At 44.4% G+C, this 12,184-nt stretch overlaps 1 protein-coding gene across 2 annotated transcripts in view; it reads left to right on the forward strand.

The window, feature by feature from the left end:
* The window catches only part of hyou1 (hypoxia up-regulated 1), a 17,619-nt gene continuing 5,435 nt past the window's right edge, over nt 1-12,184 (forward strand). For both annotated transcript variants that reach the window (XM_072375709.1, XM_072375710.1), the window contains exons 1-20: nt 1-218; nt 1,627-1,710; nt 1,983-2,076; nt 2,157-2,235; nt 2,346-2,500; nt 4,005-4,081; nt 4,173-4,354; nt 4,586-4,701; nt 5,004-5,190; nt 5,825-5,959; nt 7,417-7,499; nt 7,634-7,766; nt 7,960-8,147; nt 8,308-8,446; nt 8,601-8,658; nt 9,842-9,918; nt 10,097-10,255; nt 10,343-10,497; nt 10,574-10,661; nt 11,858-12,114. In XM_072375709.1, coding sequence (XP_072231810.1) covers nt 1,641-1,710; nt 1,983-2,076; nt 2,157-2,235; nt 2,346-2,500; nt 4,005-4,081; nt 4,173-4,354; nt 4,586-4,701; nt 5,004-5,190; nt 5,825-5,959; nt 7,417-7,499; nt 7,634-7,766; nt 7,960-8,147; nt 8,308-8,446; nt 8,601-8,658; nt 9,842-9,918; nt 10,097-10,255; nt 10,343-10,497; nt 10,574-10,661; nt 11,858-12,114 — 2,432 coding nt within the window. In that variant the 5' untranslated portion in view covers nt 1-218; nt 1,627-1,640. The remainder of the gene's footprint in view (nt 219-1,626; nt 1,711-1,982; nt 2,077-2,156; nt 2,236-2,345; nt 2,501-4,004; nt 4,082-4,172; nt 4,355-4,585; nt 4,702-5,003; nt 5,191-5,824; nt 5,960-7,416; nt 7,500-7,633; nt 7,767-7,959; nt 8,148-8,307; nt 8,447-8,600; nt 8,659-9,841; nt 9,919-10,096; nt 10,256-10,342; nt 10,498-10,573; nt 10,662-11,857; nt 12,115-12,184) is intronic.

Below are 12,184 nucleotides of genomic sequence, written 5' to 3' on the forward strand. Positions count from 1 at the left end.
TAGCATCTTCAGTGGATCCAATGAGGTGACGCCGCGTTCCGGGCCCAACAGCCGTGAGCAAGCCGGTGATAAGGGGAACCAAAACTACCTAGTGTGATTACAAAGAGGCCGTGAATAAAGGAAGGACTCGCTAAACTAAGCTCACTGTCCGCAGCGAGAAGCACAGCCCTTTGGTAGCCTCTGAACAATAACATTTGTCCCGACTGAAGGAAGGAAAGGTGAGTTCCTGCTGCAGCCTTAATGTGTCATTCATGCTTGATGTTTGTCAGGCAGCAGCTAGCTAACTGAGCCTGTCAGCTTATAGTTGTGCTGTCGATTTAACATATACGATACTGCCTTATTGCTGTTAACAAACGGCAGTTTCCGGGTATGTCTAAATTGAGCCGTTACTGGCTATCTCTCTAATGCTACACAGTAATAGTTTGGTCTAACTTAGCTGCTCATCAGCAACTTATCTTTCATTCAGACCGTATGAACACCCTGGTGATTTCTAGAAGCTAAAAAAGGCTTGTGCCTGGGGAAAATACAACAAGTTGATAGCATCGTTAATGAGAGGACAAAAGGTCTGCATCTATTTTGCACTCTTGCGTCATTGTCTGACGTAGGACCAGAAGTTTCTATGCAGGTTGCTTGTTGTCTCCCTGTTTTTTGTCTGGATTTCCAGCGCAGGCTGCAGCATACACATTCACCCCAGAAACTTAAAATCTGAAGGGTTCTCCTCAGGGCATAGGTCTTTGTTTATATTTCAGATTTAGCCGAGATTAAAGCTTGAAGCGGAAGAAACGCCACGTGTTTGGGAAATGTGAACACCTGGGTGGGATCAGGTGAACTTGATGTTTTGCATGTGGCACATTTATCTCGCATGAAGTCAGTTTAATGTAAAGACCTCCGGTTCCTTTTAAATGTCACTTTCAATACAAGAATACACAACAACGGGGGGACAACTTGCTTAAATGCTGTTCTGATGGATGGACAGAAGTGTTCCTCAGACCAGATTTGACAGAAATTACTGTGAAAATATCTTCAGCCACCCCTAATTTCTTTGTATCCTGGCAGGAAAACAAGAAATGAATGCGACAATTTACTAATATGAGGGGAAAAAATTGTACACTGCTTCAATAATGTTTAGGTCTGAGCTCTGGGGAGGATTCATCCCTCCATAAGACCTGTTGCCACTGATTTTCAGTCCACTTCTTGTGTCATTTTGCATAGCTCAGTCAGGAAATCCCTTTCAGATATTGTTCATCTGCTGTTTTTTTTTTTTAGGCCTGACTCTTCTTCTTTTGTCCTCCTCTTGTCCAGTTTCCTCAAATGTTTTAAGGACACACTGCACACCATGTTGAGATATGCCAAGTTTTCAGCCAGTAGCTCTTTGGGAATCACCTTGTTGGAGCAAAAATACTATTTTCTGTCTTTCAAACAGTGAAATCTTTGGTATTTTTCACTGATTCAACTAGAGAAATAGGAACTGATGACGTGTCTTTGTGTCAGGCTGCGAGTACCTAAAAATGCCATTTAAAACTGGTTCTTTGCTAAGTTGTCTGTCATGTGTAGACACGACACTGGTTCATCCCTTGAGTTTGGAGCCTTTTTATGCTCATTTAAACGTTTGTTCGTTGTGCTCAGTTTCACAGCTCACCATGGGGGGCAGGAGTCTGCTGCTGGTTTCTCTCACCTGCCTCGTTCTGGCCATGCTGCCTTCTTCCACAGGTAAACACCACTCATCGTGCACATACAGATTTAAAGTCAAGTACTGTTTGTCGTGTTGCACAGTCGGCCTCAAATAGACTGACTGCGTAAAGCAGAGATTGACCGTTTAGCTCCAGAATGTGTCGCTCTGCCTCGCCGATTAACTCAAGCAGCCGGCTTTGGTTTGCGTTCGGAAACGTTTTCATTAGATCTTTGAAGCAACTCGACTGTAGCGCAGATTGGTGCTGCGTCTCGGCCTCACCGCCCGCACCTCTTGTCTCCGTGTTTTGCAGAAACCGTGGCCGTCATGTCGGTTGATCTTGGCAGCGAGTGGATGAAAATTGCGATCGTGAAACCCGGCGTGCCGATGGAGATCGTTCTCAACAAGTGAGCGAGCTTTTATTTCTCTGGTTCATTGTGTTGTTTTTATTGAATTCGTGTTAATCGTCTTAATGCTTTTTCCCCAGGGAGTCGAGGAGGAAAACGCCCACAGTTGTGTGTCTGAAGGAAAACGAGAGACTTTTTGGAGACAACGCGTTAGGGATGGTACGACCTCTTCTCAGATTTATCCAATCGAATGCCATCCATTTTGTCCAATGATTTGCACGTCATGCTCGTCGGCTTTTGTTGGTCACTCGCTCTGTTCAACTTTTCAGTCTGTGAAGAACCCCAAAACGGTCTACAGACACCTCCAAAGCCTCCTGGGTAAAAAGCACGACAACCTCCAGGTGGAGCTGTACAGGAAACGTTTCCCTGAGCACCAGCTCCAGGAGGACCCGAGGAGAGGAACGATTTTCTTTAAAAACTCTGAGTGAGTCTTTTTGATTCTATTACGGGACGGGAGTCTCTGAAATAGTTGGCAGTTTAAGTAAGCCAGTCACTGCCGGTATTTAAGCCGAGAATATATGGGAAAGGGCAGCGTGTTCTGTGGTGAAAATCGTGACAAAGTAAGCCGCAGAAGTGGCACAGTGTGAAAATCCTCAATGTAGTTCTGGTTCAAAGCAATGTGAGATCTTTGAGATTTGACTGGTTTCAGGTGGTAGAAACGGTGCTTCTCAGAGGAGCTGTTGGCTTTAGATCATCAAACCCTTAAAAGGGTTATGCTATCAAATGTGTCTTTGTTTGTGGTGATGAACTAAAATCAGAAGATTTCACTGCTGAATATCCAGAAGCAAATGGCAAATTAATTGCAACAAGAAAGAAAACAACTTCCCATGGTCACATTTCTCTATTTTCAAATGATAAAACACATGGTCATAGGAAGTTAAATGTCATTTGGCTTCTTTTAGCCAATCACCGACTTAATCCCGTGTGTGAAAATGACCTCCCGTTATCTTTCGTGCTCTGATGAAGGCGGCAAGGCCATGTTTATGAAAATGTCCGGAATAAACCGCAAGATAAATATCACGAGTCAGAAAATGATCAGTCAAAAACACGCGCGTCTCCCTTTAGGTCACAGAAAAACAAAATGGCTTTAAATTCATTCAGTGAGAACTGAATGCTCCTCGTGGTCGAATCAGTCCTGCATGTTTACGCTCAACTCGACTCCAGTGGACCTTGGTGCTCTCTACATGCTCTAGATTTGCTTTTTTTTTTTTTGTGTGTGTGTGTATTAATGCAGCAGAATTCCCAATAAAGCTGCTGTCGTTCACTTATTTTTGTTTCTTTCGCCAGACGGTTAATCCCGTTAGAGATTGAGATCGACATTCGGACTCAACTCGCGGTCACTTCAGGCATTTCCAGACTGTCGCTCTGCTCTAATAAAATCCTCCTTTTATAATCGCAGCCTCAACTGACGAAATCATTCGAGTAACTTAAAGGCAACGTCTGTGCAGAGAATCCAGCTGTGCTTACTGTACCGTGGTTAGAAGCAGCAGAACGTTTTTAGTTTTTTTTTTTCACATGGACGTCAGACATACTTTCGGGTTAATATCTCTATTCCTTTCCCATGCACTGTTACAAGCTCCATGGTTCAGTTGAACTGCCGAGTCGAGCTCGACTTTAAATGTTAATTACGAAGTTTTAAGTTAAGGGTTTCCTTTTCAAACTTCTAAAGTGGCTTTTCCAGGGTCCCTGCATCCTATATTACGGCTTTATTGTGTGCTTTATCAGCTGGTGCCGCCCTGTTCTGTAAATATGTGCATTGCACCTCTGAGAAAGAGGATCAAAGGTTTCTTTCGTTGGGGGGGGGGGGGGATCCTACTGCATTAGTTCCAGGTTATCTCTTTCTAAAGGTTATTAATGAACTGTAGTTTGTACCACGGCGCTCTTCTTGTCAGGTGGAAATTCCTGTTTTTATTTTTTTGTCCTGACAGAGACATGCAGTACACACCTGAAGAGCTCCTGGGGATGGTGCTCAACTACTCTCGTGGGCTGGCTCAGGACTTCGCAGGTCAGTTTGCACGCGAGCGAAGCTGCATCATCGTGTATTGTGTGCCTGTATCTGTGACTTTTCCCTCCTAATTCATCTCTATAATTCACAGAACAGCAAATCAAGGATGCCGTGATCAGCGTCCCGTCCTTTTTCAACCAGGCAGAGCGCAGGGCGGTGCTGCACGCCGCGCAGATGGCCGGTCTAAAGGTCCTTCAGCTCATCAATGACAACACAGCTGTGGCCCTGAACTATGGCGTTTTCAGGAGGAAAGATATCGACAGCACAGCCAAGGTGACCCTATATCAGTCTCATTATACAGCCACATATTTATTTATCTTGTTGTGAGGAAACTTCCCGTGGAGACTCAACACGTCAGAGTGGTAGTTGTCCTCTGCATGTTATTGTTTGCGTGCGTCAGAAGCCATAAGAGCGTCGCTCATCGTAAATGAGCCGCACATTTCAGGTTCTTTAGAGACGGATGTGACCACATGTTGCTGACAGCCTGTACCGGTTTCCTTTCAGAATGTGATGTTTTATGACATGGGCTCGGGCAGCACCACCGCCACCATCGTCACCTATCAGACCATCAAAACCAAGGAAACGGGCACCCAGCCCCAGTTACAGATCCGAGGTGTTGGGTGAGTCCGTTGATCCAGCACCACTGGAAAAAAAAAAAAGCAGCTTCTGTCTGTGTCCAGCCTCTTTCTGTGAACTGTGTGGCTCTGTTGGGTGTTTATTCCCACTCAAGCACTTATTAATCCCTTTAAAACTCTTCTGCATCCCTCAGAATTGTTAAACTGTCAAAGAGATGCAGTCAAAATGATGCATCTGTGTGTTTATGAACCTTATCGGCAACAGAACCTGCTTTGTAATGAACTGACCTCTGAGCACCTGCTCTGGACTCTCGGACTGAGGCATGCTTCCTGCGTTCTGTCTCCAGGTATGATCGCGGGCTGGGGGGCTTTGAGATGGACCTGCGACTGCGGGACCACTTGGCCAAACTGTTCAATGAGCAGAAGAAGAGCAAGAAGGATGTGAGGGAGAACCACCGAGCCATGGCCAAGCTGCTCAAAGAGGCCCAGAGACTGAAGACTGTGCTGAGTGCAAATGTGGACTTCATGGCTCAGGTGAGCGCAGACACCCCCCAAATCCCTTTCAGCCTGCAGTCTCTGCTATAAATCCATGTTATCTACTGTGTTATCCCCTTCACTTTTCTATCAACATCTTAATGGCAGTCTTACTAGTTTTGAAGTAATTTTTACAGCACTGTGGAAAAGTCTTTTGCCATCCTTCATTTCTTGATAAAATGGAAAGAAATGGGTCTTCAGCTGAAGTTCTCCAGGCTTTTTGAAGGTCTTTCAAAGTTTTTCTCTGGACGTTTATGCTTTCATTTAAGCATTAAAGAAAAGGCAGCTAACACTTGACAAAGAAGCAGTTTTATATGAACGCAATTTGTTACTAGCAGCCTGTCACAAAGCAACATTTCTTTAGTTGCATTTATGAAAAATGCCAGATAGAAAATAATATTTTTGCAGCAACAATTTCTGAAGAGATGAAGGATGGCTCAGTACTTCAGCTTTCAGTACAGCTCGGCCCTGTTGTAACTTCAGTGGAACCTTTGGGGAAAGAAGGTTTTTCATCAGGCCAGCAGATGCTGTGTGTGTAATGTCGGCCTCTCAGGTTCTGTTCGTCTGAGCGACTCCGTGAGCAACGTTAACATAAAGTTAAGTGCCTGCTTTTTCCCTCTCCTTCTCCCCTCAGGTGGAAGGCTTGATGGACGACATCGACTTCAAAGCGAAGGTGACCCGCACTGAATTTGAGGAGCTGTGCGCTGATCTTTTTGAAAGGGTCCCTCACCCGGTGCAGGATGCCCTGGCCGCTGCAGAACTTAAGCTGGTCAGTATTCTCATAGCGAACCTCGCTTCCTGCCACATGAGTCGACATCATGAGTCTTGTGATGAGATTTGATACCAAAAAATCCTCAGATTAGACTTCCACAGGCATGACATGGTGTCGCACCCCAGTCTTCTACTTATTGAATGAAGTCCTAGCTTTAATTAAAGAGGTAATATATGGCCTTATGTAACTTGGAGTGTACTCTTATTCCTCAGTTTGAAAACTGGAACAAGCACATGCACATTAATGTTTGAAATATCATAAGTTACCTCTTTAAATTCTACAATTGTTTGGCAAAAATATCCCAACAGACTATCGCTAAAGGACTAAAACATCTACTATTTGTGTATGTAAACACTGGATGGATACTGTTATAAAATCCTGCATTAAGCCAGCATTAACTCTAGTCTTTGGATCCCTCCTGCCCAGCATTTTCTGCCTGTTTTCCTCACATTTTAACAGTGAGTGGTCGTTGCACGGTATAAGTCTGGTAGTACCATCACTGAGCAAACAAAGCTAACATGTAAGCTCTGGGTGTGATGTACGCCTGCTTATTTTCAGTAACGGGTTATTAATCCAGGATTTCCTGATACAGGGGAAAAGTTTGAGCCTTAAAACTATGTATTTCTGACCTTTGTATCGGAGCATTACATTAATGATTATCATGCTCCAAATTTACAGCTCTGCTCATCCATTTTCTCCTCAGACTTTGTTTATTTAGTTGCTCATTTCATTCTGGGTGATGAAGGTAGTAACATGAATCCAGATGATTTTGTTGAGTTAAATGTGAATACATGAGAATTTCATACTAAAAAAGAAATCCCTAAAGTTCAGGGTCATTAGTATGATGTGGTATCACGTTCCATCTGCTCTTTGAACTTCCTTCTTGCAACAGTTTGTTTGACCCTATCGTCTTATTCGTACATGCTGATGCTGATTCGATGCTGGTTTCTGATTTCATGGATCACCAGTAAAGAAGTTTGTCTCTGACCAGTTCTGTACACCTGGCTTTGCTTTTGAGCCCGAGCTGCTTCTTTCTCCGTCGTTTTTAGCACCTTTAGTGTCCTTTCTCATGTCGCTCAGTTGTTTTTGGACCCGACCTCCTCAAGCCAGCTTTGAACCAGTCGGTATTTGACCTTCGCAAAGTGTAATTTAGGACCGGTGAACAAGTCTGTCTGTGTTTGATGAATACCAGAAACCCTCAACTTTGCGGAGGACAAGACCTTAATCATACAAGTTCATTAAGAGAAGAAGTTTTATTAGTTTGATTGTTGCTGATAGATAAATATATGCACAATTTCAGCCTAAGACTAGCAAATCGGTAGTTTGTAGGTTAAAGGTTTGTTTTTGATCATCGTCATGCTCCTTCTTTAAATCAGCTGAATGCACCCGGAAGAGTCAAGCTGTCTGAGTGAAGAGTGTTTCACGTTGCTGAGTTGTTTTTCTTCTGCCAACAGGAGGAAATTGAGCAGGTGATTTTAGTGGGTGGCTCCACACGGGTCCCCAAGGTTCAGGAAGTGCTGCTGAAAGCTGTGGGGAAGTAAGTTTCGACCGCAAAGAGGTTTCACTTTCAGAGATGCGAAGGAGGCATCGCATTTTCCCACAACTGTATGAAAGAGGACTACGCTGTTTTGCAGTTAATTAGAGAAAATGCACTTCTTTTTGTGTGTGCAGAGAGGAGCTGGGGAAGAACATCAACGCAGATGAGGCAGCAGCCATGGGTGCCGTGTACCAGGCTGCAGCCCTCAGCAAGGCCTTCAAAGTCAAGCCTTTCCTGGTTCGAGATGCAGCTGTCTTCCCCATTCAGGTCAGAGCTGAGATGATGATGATGATGGGGAAAGCTTATGATTATTTTTAAAAGAATTTGAGGCGATGACGTGTCAAAAATGACGAGATTGAAGTAAAAGAATAATGGCTCAATGGGCTGCTGTACGCTTTTTATCGTAAATCACGTCGGACACAGTGTGTGTTAATGCCGCCTGATGCTTTATTCTGCTTAGGTGGAGTTCACCAGGGAGATGGAGGAGGAGGAGGGAGTCAAAACCGTGAAGCACAACAAACGCGTCCTGTTCCAGAGGATGGCGCCCTACCCCCAGCGCAAAGTCATCACATTCAATCGCTACAACGACGACTTTGCTTTCAACATCAACTATGGCGACCTCAGCTTCCTGAGTCCGGATGAGCTCAGGTTGGCTTCAATATTTTCTACTCGTCTTGAAATGGCATTTTCAAGAGTACCGCTGACATTTAGTTTTAAATAAATTAAAATGTGCTTTAAACCATCACTCGTTTCCTTCGTTATTCAGTGATAATTAAGTTTAACCCCGCTGCCTGCTTGTGTGCTGCAGTGTGTTTGGCTCGCTGAACCTGACCACAGTCAAGCTGTCTGGAGTTGGCAGCAGCTTTCAGAAGCACACAGATGCCGAGTCCAAAGGAATCAAAGCTCATTTCAACATGGATGAAAGTGGAGTGCTGCTGCTGGATCAGGTGAGCTTCACCGTTGAGGTTTCAATCGTTCAAGATTAGAAGAGATCTGGTATGCTTTTCTGACCAAAAACTGCACAAATAGGAACAGCTTTGTGTGTAGATGCATTGAAATGTACCTTTTTTTTGTAAATTGTTGTTATTTTGTCGTCCGCAGGTGGAGTCTGTCTTTGAAACCGTTGTGGAGGAGAAAGAAGAGGAATCGACCTTAACGAGTACGTTCTGCAGCTGTTTAAACGGCACAAGACGGGTGTCATTTAACTCGGTTTGGAAGAGCAACACCATTGTTTGTGCAAATGCAGACTAAAACAAATGTTCAGCCATTATTCAGTAATACTGCCTGTAATATTCACGATTAATTTGTATAAAATCCTCCTTAAATTTTCACGGATTAAGCCTTTAATTTTCTCGAGGCTGTAAATGTTAAACAGAATGGCAGCTACCTAATACGGGAAAAAAACAACAACAAAGCAATCATTTGCAAATGGCAAACCAATATGTTATTCACAGCAGAGCGTTGAAAGAGACCTTTTTGTTATTTGGTGAAAAATATCTTCAATTTGACAGCGGCAACATGTCTCATAAAAGTTGGGACAGGTCTGTGTTTCCTATTGTGTAGCATCCTCTTCTTTTAACACCAGTCTGTAAACATCTGGGAACTGAGGAGACCAGCTGTTGGACCTCTGGGAGAGGAATGTTGTCCGAAGACAGCAGTGTTTCTGGCTCATGCTCGCGTGTGTTTTCCACTCTGCGTGACAGAGCTTTAAATCTGCATCTGTGGATGTGACGGTGAGCTGTGTTCACAGACAGGGATTTCTGGAAGTGTTCCTGAGCCCATGCAGTGATTTCCAGGACAAAATCGGGTCCGGTTTTAATGCAGAGCTTCCTGAGGCAGAGATGTCTCCAGACTCTCAATCTTTTGATGTTATTTTCTGTAGATGATGAATATTTAAAGTCTATTTGCAGGCACAGTGTTTTGCTGATTGCTGAACCTCTGCACATCTTTACTTTTGAGAGACTCTGCCTCTCTAAGGTGCTCTTTTTATACCCAACATGTCGCTGACCTGTTGCCAATTAAGCTGCAAGTTGCAGCATGTTCCTCCAGCTGTTTCCTTTTGGCGCCACTTACCTCTCCAACCTTTTGTTGCCCCGTCCCAACACTTTTGAGACGTGCTGCTGCTGCCAGATTCAATTTGAGCTCATATCTTTCATAAAATGGTAAAATGTAAAACATGTTTGTGAGATTTGAATTAGGATTTTTAGGATTAGAATGAGGCTTTCATTATGGTCTTCAAAACACAAAGTTTTGATTTGAAAACGTGTTGAATTCAACAGGCCGGTGGGTTAAAGTCTATGTTCTGCTGCAGGGATAAAACTTTAACATGACCTGTGTTTCAGAGCTGGGAAACACCATTTCCACCCTCTTTGGAGGAGGATCCTCTGAACCTGCTCCAAATGCAACTGAACCTGCCCAGGTAACCGCACCTCTGTCCACACAGCGTCTCAGTCTGAATGCTTCTACTCTAAAGCCTGTTTAAAGTTCAGATCTTAAGTAAACGGTTTCCCTCGGTGCTATCTGAAGTTCTTTTGCAGCAGTTTTACAACCACAAAACTCAACTTTTTTTAATTCTTATTTTTCTACCCCGTCTCTAGGAGGAAGAAGAAGTGCCTCCAGAGGCTGGAAAGGAGAGCAAGGATGAGGAGCAGAAGGACAAGGACACCAAGGAGACACCGGAAGATGCTGAGAAAAGTACAGATGAGGAGAAAACCCAGGAGAAGACGGAGGACGCAGGCAGCAAGACGGAGGCCACGGTAATATTTCTGTGCAACACTTTGGTGTAAACTCGGAAGCTTTAGTCGACCGTCGGTGCGCTGCAAACATTTGTCTCTTGGTTAAAGGAGGAAAAGGATGGAGAGAAAGCTGCAAATGCAGAGGAAGAGAAGAAGGCCAAACCTCAGAAAAAGAGTAAAATCTCTGAGGACATCGCAGTGGAACTCCTCATCAACGACATCATCGACCCCGCTGCCGACGACCTCGCTTCCTCTCTGAAGAAGTAAAGCAGCGATTTGAACTCCTTTCCTGTTAGTTTCTGAGTTTTATTTACTAATTCGAGTATTTGTCTTTTTCAGGCTGCAGGATCTGACCGACAGAGATCTCGCCAAACAGGAGAGGGAAAAAACTCTGAATAGTCTGGAGGCGTTCATCTTTGAGACGCAGGTAAGCAGCCCGCAGCTTGATGACACTTTTACGGCTTCTGTTAAATCTGTGTATGACAATGTCAGATCGGGGTGGAAGCTGCAGTGTGCAGAAATGTAAACGCTCCACACCATCTTCCTCTCTCCCTACACCATTCTGACCAGTTTCATCTGAAACTCCACCACCGAACTGACAACCAACCGCGGTTTCACTCAGGGGTTCTTGATGTGGTTCTGATCCAGTCGCACCGTAAACGCCAGACTTTTGTGCATATTTACTTTTAAGATATTTTAGTAGTAATTCTCCTAAGCTAAAAGACAGAAGATCACACAAAGTATAATTATTATGTGCGTATTATATAATTAACTGTGGAGGAAGCGAGACAATAATCCATGACAGACCGCAGAGAAATGGGGGGGATTCTATGACATTAGCTAGCGTTCATTTATGTTTGTTTATGTATTTAGCAGACGCTTTTATCCAAAGCGACTTACAAATCAAGATATAACAAGCTATACAAAAAGCTAACAATAAACTACATAGAAGGAACCCACTAGTCCGACTCTGTCAGAGGTGACAGAGTAGAGATAGGGTGTAGGCATAGAAGGAAGTGCAGAAAGATAAAGTGCAATATTTGGGTTTTCAAGAGCTTCTTGAAGATGGACAGGGACGCCCCTGTTCTGGGTCATTCCACCATCGTGGGACGACACATGAAAAGAGTTTGGATTGTCTTAGGCGTGGTGTAGGAGCTGCTAGACGACAATCCTGGGACGAACGGAGGGACCGAGTTGTGACATAAGCCTTTGCAAGAGCATTCAAGTAGATGGGAGCTGTTCCATTAAGCACTTTGTAGGCTAACATCAGTGACTTGAATTTGATGCGGGCGGCTAAGGGTAGCCAGTGGAGTTCAATGAACAGAGGGGTGACGTGTGCTCTTTTAGGCTGATTGAAGACCAGACGCGCCGCCGCGTTCTGGATCATCTGCAGAGGTTTCACAGCACAGGCTGGGAGACCAGTTAGGAGAGCAGCATAAAGAAATCTACGTCACTTCTTACCACCTTTGATCGTTTTCCTTGTTCTGTTTGTTCAGATGGGTCCAGTTTCGAAGTAGAAAAGCAGCATTCCAATTAAATTCCTGATTTAAAATCCTTGTTGTCATCTGAGGTTGGGTTGATTTTAATTGAATTAAAAACACCACACCTGCGTTGTGTTACCAGGACAAGCTGTACCAGGAGGATTACCAGCAGGTGGTGACCGATGAGGACAAAGAGAAGATCTCGGCCAAGCTGAGCGAGGCGTCGGAGTGGATGGATGAGGAGGGCTACGCAGCCACCACCAAGCAGCTGAGGGAGAAGCTGTCGCAGCTTAAGAGCCTGTGTAAGGACATGTTTTTTAGAGTAGAGGAGAGACGCAAGTGGCCGGACCGGCTGGCTGCCCTCGACACCCTGCTTAACACTTCCAGCTTCTTCTTGAGGTGAGTGGACAGGAGGACGGCGAGCAATGAGGAGTCTGGGGAGGGATCCGGTGTTGTGTTGACCGGGTTT

This window comes from Leuresthes tenuis, unplaced genomic scaffold (genome assembly GCF_036924035.1).
Source record: "Leuresthes tenuis unplaced genomic scaffold, fLeuTen1.0.hap1 SCAF_21, whole genome shotgun sequence".
NCBI classification, from domain to species: Eukaryota; Metazoa; Chordata; class Actinopteri; order Atheriniformes; family Atherinopsidae; genus Leuresthes; species Leuresthes tenuis.